An 11,766-nucleotide genomic window follows, 5' to 3' on the forward strand; every position below is an offset into this window, starting at 1 on the left:
TGACATTTGTGCAGGTTGATGGAAGTCCGTGAGGAGGGGCCCGAGCAGCAGCGGTGGAGGAGGGATCCCGGGGCAGCTGATGGAAGCTGATGGAACCAGAGGGACTTGACAGGATCTCCAGCTCGGCTTGGTACCACCAAGTGAGCTGGAGGGATTGTTCGGAGCCATATCCGGAACAGTCTGAACCTGAGATCTTACACTGAAGATGTCTGAGTACAAAGGATAGCTGAAAAGGTTTTCCACAAGGAGAAGCAACCTGGGAAACACAGGAGACTAGGGTTAGCGCTGGAGAAAGGTAAAATATCACATACAGAGGCCTCTTAGCGCACCAACAAGGTTAACACTCTGGCGTCCATCAGCTGTCAGATCGCTGCTTATGTAGCGAGGCTGCATGCCGCTGAACGAGCCACAGGTGTGTACCATGCCCACCTGTCAGTTCTAGCCACCTGCGAAGAGGGGAGAAAAAGGCAGAGCCAGCAGAGTCCTGGCAAAATGTTTAAAAGAGTTGTAGCTAAAATAGCTATTGCTAGCTATAAATACCATCCTTCCATCCATCTTCTTCCGCTTATCCGGGGGTTGGGGGTAGCAGCTTCAGTAGCTTCAGCTTCAGTAGGGAGCCCCAGACGTCCCAGCGCTCCCAGGCCAGCCGAGAAACATAGTCCGTCCAGCGTGTCCTGGGTCTCCCCCTGGGCCTCCTCCACGCGGGACGTGCCTTGAACACCTTACCATGTAGACGTCCCTGGAACACCTCACCAGGTAGACGTCCAGGATGTATCCTAATCAGATGCCAGAGGCACCTCAACTGGCTCCTCTCGATGTGGAGGAGCAGCAGCTCTACACTCCTCCACTAGGGGCAGTCCATCCTCCCCAACCCGGAGAAGGCACTCTACCAATTTTGTGGCTCAAGACCATGGTCTCGGATTTGAAGGCACTAATCCTCATCCCGGTTCACACTCAGCTGATAACTGCTCCAGTGAGAGCTGTAGATCACGCCCTGATGAAGCCAATAGAACCACATCATCTGCAAATAACAGAGATGCAATCATAAGGCCACCAAAACAGATCCCCTCAACACCTTGGCTGTGTCTAGAAATTCTGTCCATAAAAATTATGAACAGAATCGGTGACAAAGGGCAACCTTGGCGGAGTCCAACCCTCACCAGAAACGAGTCCGACTTACTGCCGGCAATGCGGACCAGGCTCTGACACCGGCCATACAGAGACCTAACAGCCCTTATTAAAGGGCCTGTTACTACATACTCCCAGAGTACCCCCCACAGGACCCCTCGAGGCACATGGTCAAATGCCTTCTTCAGATATACAAAACACATGTAGACTGGTTGGGCAAACTCTCATGCACCCTCCAGGATCCTGCTGAGGGTGTAGAGCTGATCCAGTGTTCCACGGCCAGGACAAAAACCCCACTGCTCCTCCTGAATCTGAGATTCGACTATCCGACGGACCCTCTTTTCCAGAACAGCGGAATAGACCTTACCAGGGAGGCTTAAGAGTGCGAATACCCATCTAAATAAATACCCATGTTAATACCCTGTGCAGTGCTTTCATCCTACCCCCTTGGAAAAGATAGCAGGTGTCATGCTGGGTCCAGATGACGCAAATGAGCTGTCCACTGTGCCAGTGTCTGATATTATTATCAAGAGAAGAATCTACGACATGCCTGTGGGCATTGAACAACACTTGAAGGAGAAACTGCAGGCAAGCAGCAGATTTTTCCCTACAAAAAGACAAATCTGCTGACATAAGTGGAGCTGTCCAAATTCTGGTAGATGTCAGATACGTTGATGTTGATATATGTTGTTAATAAATATTTCATGAGTAATATAGTTGTCTTTGTCACATTTTACTTGGCATTAGTAAATAATTATGAACTTTACAGATAATATGAGTGATAACTAATGTTATAGTCTACTTTTCACAAGTGTGCCTTGAACTTTTTTTGGTTGGTTTGCTGTGTCTTGGACACAAATAGTTTGGGAAACACTGCGCTAGAGAAATCTCACCGAAGGCTCGAGAATAATCTGGCATAATCTAACGTTCAGTTAACTGAGTCGGTTAGAGGGCTGGTTGAATAGAACCTGGAGCAGGTGGCTCAGATGAGCGGTAATGAGAAACTTGGCGGAGCTAGGCAGGAGAATGAAATGAGCAATCCAGCCTGTCATCAGAGCCAAGATCATGACACCAAAGCCTTATTACCGATGATCAATGTAATGATTTCAAGGTCGCCCACATAAAACTTTTCAAATAAATAAACTGCTGCTGGGGTCCAGTTTTCACCAATTGTGTCAAATTGGTTTTATTGGTTCTTTGAAGTTGCCAGGGAGTTAAGAGTACTGATCATGTATCCAAACGTTCAGTTAACTGAGTCGGTGTAAAGTCCACCATATAGTCCCGCTCTATACAACTATTTAAAAGTGGGTGAAACAGTCAGTGGAGATTGGAAGAAGTTTGAGCACTCCTAAATGTCTCTTCTGGTCTTGGAACATTTAGAGAAGTTTTTTTTTTTATTATTTTGTTCCCTCACTGAAACGGTTGCTTGGGTTTTAAAGTAAAACACTAAGCTGTGCTGCTGCCTACAGTCATACCTACAACTTTGAAAGCTTTCCGGTTGCAATGTCCTGTTCTTAAATCCATAAATCCAACTTCTGAGTTTGACTGGAGCACAACATTGGCAAGTTGGTTCCTGGCTAGTTTCCACAGTAATCAGCTTAAAACTGTTTCTTTACAAAGGAGGTAGATCGTAGTTTACTGTTCTTAACGATGTGAAAAGTCTTTGTTTGAACATTTGTGAGATGGTTCCTTCATGTCAGTAAATGGAGCTCCTCTAAGCACAGGCTTGGAGGCTGTCCAACTTTACCTTTGATCTGATTACAGATGAAGACGACTTTGATTAGAAATTGTAGGTAAATTGAAATGAACTATGATTAAAATAGTTCCTTCCACCTTATTTTTGTTTAGAGGATATGCTTCCTGAAATTTAACAAGTTTCAGCATCATAACTGTGGCTGCTAATGAGAGCAGCCTGCTGAATCTTCTTTTGTTCTTGCTATTGAAAACATGTTTTTTTTTATTGACAATAAGCAATTATACCTCACATACATACACATATCAATCAGATGTATCTAGGTTAGGGCTGGATCCAGGCTTTCAGGCATTCTGACCCATGCCTATTATGTCAGGAATCCAGTTTGTGTGGTCTATTGTTTGTTCTGTCTCTCCCTCCACCACCAGGTGGCGCCCTATCCTCGTTTGTACTCCCTGCACACCTGCGTCTCGTTGGATCATTATCGTGAGGAGTACTTAAGTAGTGGACTGTCACTACCTCGGCGCCAGAGTGTTTGCCAGTTTTGGGAAGTCATCCTGCAAGCAGGATTATTTGGCCTTCTTCCCGTGGAAGGATTGTTTGAGTCTCACACTGAGCAGGGGATTAACCTCCACAAGTTCTGTTCGAGTTCTCCTGGATTTCCGAGTGACAGTCCTCTCATACTCCTCTGGGTCCAACGAAGGGTCTACCTGTTCGCTCCCCAATGAGTCCCCTCTTCACTAGGGCAACCCACACAGACTGGATTTGAAGCGAGAGAAGAACCCTCCAAAATGTGAGTCCCTCACTAGAATTATCCTTACAGCATCCAAGCTTCCCACCTCTGTGAACTACCCTCCTCCCTTCCAGTTCTGGTTCACCAGCCCTCTGACTACCAGATCCAACCCCTCAACCCTTACCACAATAAACCTGTTTAAACCTTTGCCTTGCTCTCTGAGTGGTTCACTGCATTTTGGGTCAAATCCTTAAATAAATCATGACATATTAGGGCTGCCTAGAATCAACACTTATCCTCCTGATTTCCACTTTTCTGAGAAAACCAGAAACACGCTGAGAAAATGTGCTTTATGAGAGCCACTCAGGAAAATATTCTCAAACCTTATAACTGTAAATGTGGGATTACTGTAGATTAATGAAAATAGCCTAATGACCCACCAGTAAAACGGCTGGCTAGCTCAAGTGGTAAGTCACCCGTCCTGCAAATAGGAAGCCTGGACTTGTTCTCCCCCCTGCCCCCGGCTTGGGTCCTTAGGCAAGACCATTCACGTTAAAGGCTGATTTATACTCAGAAACAAGTTCGTCTGCTTGTGTGTCGCAGTGTTTGCAGATATGCCCCACCCCTTCCCCAGTCTCTCCAAAATTGTAGGTGACTGGTGAGACTGAGACAGGAGGCCTCTGATAGGTCAGATCTACATCCGCTCTACTCTATACGTTTTTCCTGTTTGGTTCCTTACCGGCTTGTTTTGTTTGTATGACGGCCATTTTGGAAAACGACTGGTGAAAATGGACCAGCTAGAAGAGTGAGGTGCGTGAGAACGCTGGGACCGTTTTTCCAGCTGGATCCCCGCTCTTTTTGGCCTTCATGTCCCTCTGTTGTCGCACATACTTGACCCCACTTCCTCACCGCCTCGGCCATATCTAGACCCACAGCTAGTTCCTGTTTGGCCCTCTTGCGTGGTGGCGTGGAATAAGGTTACCCTGAATGCCTGCTTTGGGGAATGGTGGCCTAGTGGTTCGGGCATAGCGCTTGAAATCCTGAGGTTGTGAGTTTGAGCTCACTCCCACAGATTGCCACTCTGGGTCCCTGAAAAAAGACCCTTAAGGGATGTTTGTCCTCCTGCAGCAGTGTGTTGCAGTTAGCTTGTCGCAGGTTTGATGCAGATATTTTTGATTTCTGGCCAATATTGAAGCGTGGTCTGCGCTATGTTATTTCACGCCACAACGCCAGAGGGACAATCAGGAACTAGCTAGGGTTGTGGGTGTCCGTGTGTCGGTTTGACGTGCTTGTTCGCCATCTACAACCCCTTATCCAACGCCGGACGACACACAGTTCACCCGTGAGTGTTCCCCAAAGACTGGCCATGGAACTGTGTGTTAAGCTAGCTACAAACTAGCGTCCTGTACAGTGTCTCGGTTAGTGTGCGAAGTGTGCCGGTCGCTGTGGGCGGCACTACAGCTTTAAAGCAGTTTCTGCCATTAGGTACCAAAAGGGAAATACACATAGTGTAGAGCGGATTTAGAACTGACCAATCAGAGGCCTCCTGTCTGTGGCACTGTCTGCGGTCATATCTGCGTAAACTGCGACAAACACACAGACGACCTGGTTTCTGAGCATAAACCAAGCTTTAACCCCACACTGCTCCCTTGGTGCCGTGCAATGGCAGCCCCCTGCTCCCAAAGGGGATGGGTTTCATTTCATTGCAATGTACTTGTGACAGTGTAAAGACAATAAAACACTGGATAAAAAAAATAAAGCACACAGGAAGTTTATAAGACTCCATCTAATCAATGTCTTTATTGTGTAGTCAGCACAAAGATGAGCACACGGTTCGTCGCCGTAAAGTGGAGTAATTTTTATGAAAACAACAAGAGGTCTATGGCTTACTGAGCATGACACCGAATCTATTTACAAACTCAAACCAACGCATCAACAGTTCAAATATTGGAGCACAAAGCCTTTCTTTTTGTATAAATATAAAAAGGGGGAGGAAGATAGGCCAGAATGGGCCTAAAGGGGATAAAGTCTCTTTTTACCGAGACAGCTTAACACTCGACAGAGTAATAGATATCCCATTTTCTGTTATGGCACCAGTATGAAAGCATGCCCTGGACTAATGGATGCTTCCGGTTTAACAGAGCTGGTAGGCACTGATCCAACAGGCAAATAGAATAAGGACTAAAAAAATTAACAAACAAAAAGACTAAAAGTCAGAGATAGATCTTGACTGTCACATGAGGTATAGTGGATCAAACACGTCTATATATCTAATTTTTCCTTGTTTTTCTTTTTTTTGACAATAGTTTGCGGAATTATATAAAGTAATTATAAAAAAGGAGCATATATATATTCTACACAAAACAACAAATGAGGATGTCAATAACAATTTTCTATGAGAAAATTCCAACCTAGAATGGCGCAATATTGACATTTATGTGTATAAAATAAAAACGATCAAAACATAGCAGCAAACAATAACAAAAAACAACAAAGCATTGTTTTCATCCACTTCTTTTTTTACATCTTTTACTTTTTTTAACATGTATGTGGGATTTATTTTTCTATAGCAGCAGAATAAAAGGAGTGTTGTTCTCCTACTTTCTATGTGTAATGTACAATCAGAAACCTAGCATAGAGATCCCGCAGCACACCCCGTCCCTCCCGTGCAGGAACCCTGACTTTAACTCTACGGCTGATCAGACACACCTTGTGGTGATCTTCACCCTTTTCACGCCTCGGTACGCTCGCCAACTTCTCCCTCTCTTCCCGTGTCGTTCTGGTTTTGTGCAAAATCATGTCAATTGTCTCATAACTCCTCGTTTCTCAGCTTGATCCATTTCCTGGAAGCCATGAGCAGAAATCTTTCCCTTAGCATCTGTTGGGTTAGTGGGACGTGTTCTGGGGATCGGGAGGCACGCTGGACGTTTAGCTTTTTCTGCCCCGCAGGTAGATAAAAGATTCACTTTTTGATGTTTAGCTGGGATTGTTTGAAGTTATCGGAATCATTTCTGCATCTAAATACAGAAACGTAGCATCAGACTTTGACCCACAACTTTTCAGACAAGTCAACCTTCTGTGTGGGAGCCGCTCGTCAAATCTTTGCCTCAATGGGTGCAAAAACTTTTCTTCATCTGTTCGTCCAAAAGATTCCAGCTCATCAACACACCCATCATTCCTTTCATATATATAGATCTCCATATATGGTGTGTTTATGTTAAAAACTTTATGGATGTGAGATTTTCTTTTTCATTTGTGCCAGCATTACTGACCAAAAGTGCTTTTTGTAGGAAAGTAAAACCACTGGTAAAATGAAGACGGACTCGTCAGAGGCGCCCCTCTGATGTTCCAGTCTAACAACCGAGTGAATGAATTGATGCTGTGGAGGAGTGAACAAAGCTTTCTATCTGTCCACATCAGCAGCTGCTAGCTTCAAAACACCAATGTGGCTCTTTATGCTGGCTTTACGGAATCCAACCAGGAATATGGAACAGAAGAAGAATAAGACTAAAATAATAAAGTGACAAAACAAGCAAATGTAAGAACTGGGAGAGATGGACTAAAGTGGTTCTATATATAAGACAGAGGGGAAGGAAAAGAAAGTAAAACAGCTTTTGTTTTAATAAAAGTCAGATTTCAGGAGCAGACTGACTGTCTGATCTGAAGCATTTAAAGATTCCTAGTTTATTACATAAGAAAAAAAAAGACAACTATCCTCTAAACTCCTTTAGCTTCATCTCCAGCTCACAGGACATCCATGTTTAGCATCTGTTCTCTCAGGTAGCGTCCTTTCCTTAAGGGGGGGAGGGGTCACTGGCAGGAGACGTGCTGCATGGCAGCGGGCCGCTTTGTCTGCTACCGGCAGCCATTACAGACAGCAGGCAGGTGATTGGAGTCAGAGGCTGCGATGGCAGCCAACCAGGAAGCAGGAGAAGGCGGAGGATGGGCACGCGGGGACGGAGCGCCCCTCCCTGACCCGTCCGCTGTGTCGTCCGACACACGCGTCTCCTTGATCGACAGGTTTATCGTGAGAAATGGTTGGCGGAGCTTCCTCAGATGTTGACGTCTCTGACGTCCGTGGGTGTGCAGGACAGGTCAGCTTCCTCGTCCATGCGTTTGGTTTCCACGGCGCCGCTGTGCTGCTGGGCCTGGCGCAGGCTGGACTCCAGCAGGGACTCGATCTGCTCTTGGCACGACCGCAGGCAGTCCTGGGGGGGGACAGGTCAGTTACACCTCCAACAGGATAGATAAACTGGGTATGGAGGGGGCGGGGCTTCTTACCGGGTCGCTGCGGATGACCTGGGACAGGAAGTTGGTGAGGTTGGCTGAGGACAGGGACGTGTCTTGGCTCTTCAGGTAGAGGCCTTGAACCGCGGCCACCACGCTTCCTGCTGCAACCATCGATGGAGGACTGGCGATAAAGTTAACATCTGGAGAAAAAAACGCCCCCAAATAAAAATCAGAATCATTCAGCAACATTTAGGAACAAAAACCAAGCAGGTCCATCAGAAGGTGACAGCGATGTCCAACCTGTTGCACAGAGCGCCACGAAGGTCTGAGCGTGTTTCCTGAGGATCTGCTTGGTGGACGGGTGGATCTTCAGCTTGGACAGGAAGTGCTCGATGAAGTCATGAGGAGTGACTGAAGCCAGATCCCACTTCAGTTTACCCAGAACCAGCAGCTCCATTTGCTGTGGACAGAAGCAACGCTTTCCGTCAGAGACAGACTCTCATGGATTAATACATGTTTCCATAGCAACGCCTTCAGCTGCCATATTCTCCCTTTTTTTTGTTTTTTACAAATTATCCTCATTTCTAATATAGACTCAAGGTTTTATATCAAATCAGTACGACAGGAAATTAGGGCAAGGCATGATTTTTTTATTTTTAATACAAGATCAAAGTCTTTAAATTATGAGAATAATATAGTAACATTATAAAGTCGCAATATTATTAGAATAAAGTGGGAATATTATGATAATAAAGTCGTATTTTATAAAAACTCTTACAGGAAGCTCTGTCTTCCCTAAAAAGAGGAACTTTGAGCATCTTGTTAAGTCATACTTTGGTTCCATAGATAAGGAAATATCAGTAATAATAAGTATTTTAGCATCAAATTATTATCAGTATTAGAACTTTTATCAGTATTAAGTTCTGTGTGAAATGGGTTCTGCTATGATGACTTTATTCTCCGAATATTTCATCTTTAGTCTAGTAATTTTATGACTTTATTCTGATAATATTATGACTCTATTGATCTCCCTGTGCAGAAATGTATGCATTACAACCTTATAATAATACCGCATTATTTTCATAATGTTATGATTTTATTGTTGTGTTTAAAAGCTGGGGCCTAACTCTCCATCCTAAACCAGCACAGCTAAGCTGATGGGGAAACTTTTCCATTGGCTGCATCGTTACCAAGCGGCCACTGGGTGTCGCTGTGAGCCCTTCTTTTGAAGGTATGTTCAGAGTCCATTCATAAAATGTGATGGTCTCCATGGGAAAGACCATGAACTCCCACTAGTTAGTAGCCTGAATGATATCTTTCTTTAGATTTCTGATAAACCGGAAAGGCCTTCAAACATCTCCCCACGCGGGTTTCCTCCCACGCTGTTCATATTCTGGCATTAGTGATGATTACCAGCAGCTCTCCTGGTAGCACAGAGTTGTCCGTGTAGATGCAGAGCTTCTCTGCAGTCAGAGGGACCGTCTCCTTCATCTTGGATGCTAGAAACATGCAGGTCGCTCCAAGCAGCTGCAGCCTGCTCTTCCTGGTGGCCTCCACCGATAAGAATCGGTCTAAATAGTTCATCGCCAGCGGAAAAACCTCCTCCTCACACTTCTGCTCCTCACAGACCTGGGGAGGAGAGAGGAGCGCGTTAGGAGCAGCAACATTTCCCACAACATTAAACATGTCAGATCAGGGAGGTTTAAGGAAATTAAACTCAAGTCACAGTTGGATAAAAATCATCAAATCTAAATTCAAAATAAAAAAGATAAAAGTTAAAATACCAACAGGTTGTTTATGAGCGATTAATGTAGAGCTTTAGAAGAGAGAAAATGATCATTAGTGAGTTCAGTTCTGGCAGAGACACAAAGGTGGCGTAGAAGCAAGTTTCACTCTAATTTCAACTTCGTCATCTTTTCAAAAAATAATTAGAAATATTTAAAAATTACTAAGGCGGTTAAAAAAGGCATGGAAATGATCCTCATCGAAAGCCTGATCATGCTGGGCGAAAAAGGTCCAGAAAGAGACCAAAATGGAATTTTAAAAAATATTTCTGCCATAAAGGCGCTTCACGCGCTGCGAGCGAGTCCTCCGCGATACGCCGCTTTAAAAATTATTTAAAAATACAAAGAGGCCAAAAACTTCATCCCAAAGTGGATGTAAATGTGTAATAAGGCATCAGGAACCAAAGCCGACGCTTCCCGTCGCACTTTTTCTGTCGGATCGATGAAAAAAACGCGTTTTATCCGCAGAAAGCTTCCAGGCTGCGCCGATCGGAAGCCCAACTTTAGCAGATAATGTCTGGAAAATGACGACACGCACACAGCAAAGCACGAGCCCAGCCTGCAAAAACATTTATTCTGCATTTTATCGGCCCACTGTCACCCCTCTTCACTTTCTACATTTTTTATTATATTAAAATTATCTCCGTGCGCGTCAACAAGATGGCGCAGAGCAGGCTTCTGGCACGGGCCACACTGCATACGTGTACATTGGTGTTATTTAGGAGGAAATAATTCCCTCTGAAGAAATTAATGGCATTAAATAAGCTTTACTCTGTAATAAGTTGAGTAGAAATGGATGAGAGGAGCGGAGGTCTGAGCGCTGCAGGAGCAGCGGCTGCTGCGGTAGCCTCGAACACCAACATTCTCACTCCTTATTTCCTCACACTGCGATAGCTGCCATCGGTTAGAAGCTGAACTAAAAACTAACCTCCAACATCCAGGTGGCCAGTATTTTCCTCATTTTGGGAACAATCTCCTTCTGAACACATTTAAAGTAGTTGGGGGCCGGTAGGTAGTTCTCCTCCGCCTTCAGCATGGTCTGGAGGACTCGGTCATTCAGGAGGTTCTCGTCCTGGTAGGCTCTCCTGATCGAGTCCACCTCGCAGCACAGCAGCTGCTCCTCCATGGTACCAGGGCTAAAGGAGGGCTGGACGGTCCGGGCCAAACACGGGAGGCGGCGGAGTTAAATCCCTTTGTTCTGCTCGCTGCCTCGCGCTGCTGCTCCCTCGGTGTGCGCGAGCCTTCTGAGGAACAGACCGCTTCGGTCCGCGAGACAAAAAACCCCTGCCCCGCGCTCCCCGAGCAGCGCGCGCGCGGGCACGGCCGCACACACAGGCTTCACTTCCAGGAGGAGGCGCTGATACGTGCGGTGACGTCACTCTTGTTAAATAGGGAGGGGGGGATCAAAGCAATGTGCGCGAGGAAGGATTGTGTTATATACATAGATGTAGACCTATAGAGAGACGGAAGGGGGGAGACCCCCACCGCCTGCATGGCCGCTGCTGCAGGGGCCTGCCGGCTGTGCGCCGGTAGGGGGCGATAGCAGCGCTTCCTCCGCTGAATGAAGGCAGCAGCTTTGTGAGCAAACATGAGGTGAGCACATGGGGGACAGGGAAACACTGCTGCATTCATTCATCCTATTTACTCCACATATCGGCAGCAGGATGAATATTGTTGCACTGAAAGTTCAGTCAGTGACACCACCCCATCCATCCACCTATGAACTCCACAACCGAGTGTTTATTACTCCATTAACAAGCCTGTACCTGAGCCAGCATGCAGCTGGAGCCTCGTTTACTTCTTATTGCAGCTGTGCAGCAAACCGCTCCTCATGCAGCAGTTAAAACCCACAGAACATTCTGGGTCTGACATTCAGAGAGTCTGTATTTAAACCAGGGGTCTGCACTCCCAGCTATAGGCCTCTGCTCCATTATATCTGTTTATACCTAAACTCCATTGATCAGGTTTGCTGCTAGGTTCACTATTCACCCAGCTACTCATTTAACATTAAACTGCTCTATCTACAAATCAATGAGGAAAACTCTAAAACTTTCAATGGAATAAAAGACTTTCCTGCACACACACACACCCACACACACACATGCACAGACACATACAGGAGGAGACTGGAGCTGGACCAATAGGAAGAATTTCTGTTACTAGGCAGAATATTACTGTTGCTGTAACTTTTTTATGTG

At 45.6% G+C, this 11,766-nt stretch overlaps 1 protein-coding gene across 1 annotated transcript; it reads right to left on the reverse strand.

Moving 5' to 3' along the window:
- Positions 1 to 5,325: 5,325 nt before the first annotated feature.
- ccnd1 (cyclin D1) lies at positions 5,326 to 10,840 on the reverse strand. The gene is made up of 5 exons (XM_015392790.1): positions 10,497 to 10,840; positions 9,198 to 9,413; positions 8,085 to 8,244; positions 7,836 to 7,984; positions 5,326 to 7,762 (listed from the first exon to the last, which is right to left on the reverse strand). Exons 1-5 carry the CDS (start codon positions 10,692 to 10,694, stop codon positions 7,607 to 7,609), a joined length of 879 nt encoding a protein of 292 aa, XP_015248276.1. The 5' UTR covers positions 10,695 to 10,840; the 3' UTR covers positions 5,326 to 7,606.
- Between the last annotated feature and the right edge of the window lie 926 nt (positions 10,841 to 11,766).

The sequence above is a fragment of the Cyprinodon variegatus genome, unplaced genomic scaffold, assembly GCF_000732505.1.
Source record: "Cyprinodon variegatus isolate N-32 unplaced genomic scaffold, C_variegatus-1.0 Scaffold606, whole genome shotgun sequence".
Taxonomy (NCBI): Eukaryota; Metazoa; Chordata; class Actinopteri; order Cyprinodontiformes; family Cyprinodontidae; genus Cyprinodon; species Cyprinodon variegatus.

Coding starts and splice junctions, on each gene's coding strand:
- ccnd1 (XM_015392790.1), bottom strand. CDS start 10,694: ATGGAGGAGCAGCTGCTGTGCTGCGAGGTGGACTCGATCAGGAGAGCC. Junction 7,985..8,084: donor CGTGGCGCTCTGTGCAACAG/GTTGGACATCGC, acceptor TTTTTTCTCCAG/ATGTTAACTTTATCGCCAGT. Junction 7,763..7,835: donor AGGTCATCCGCAGCGACCCG/GTAAGAAGCCCC, acceptor GTCCCCCCCCAG/GACTGCCTGCGGTCGTGCCA.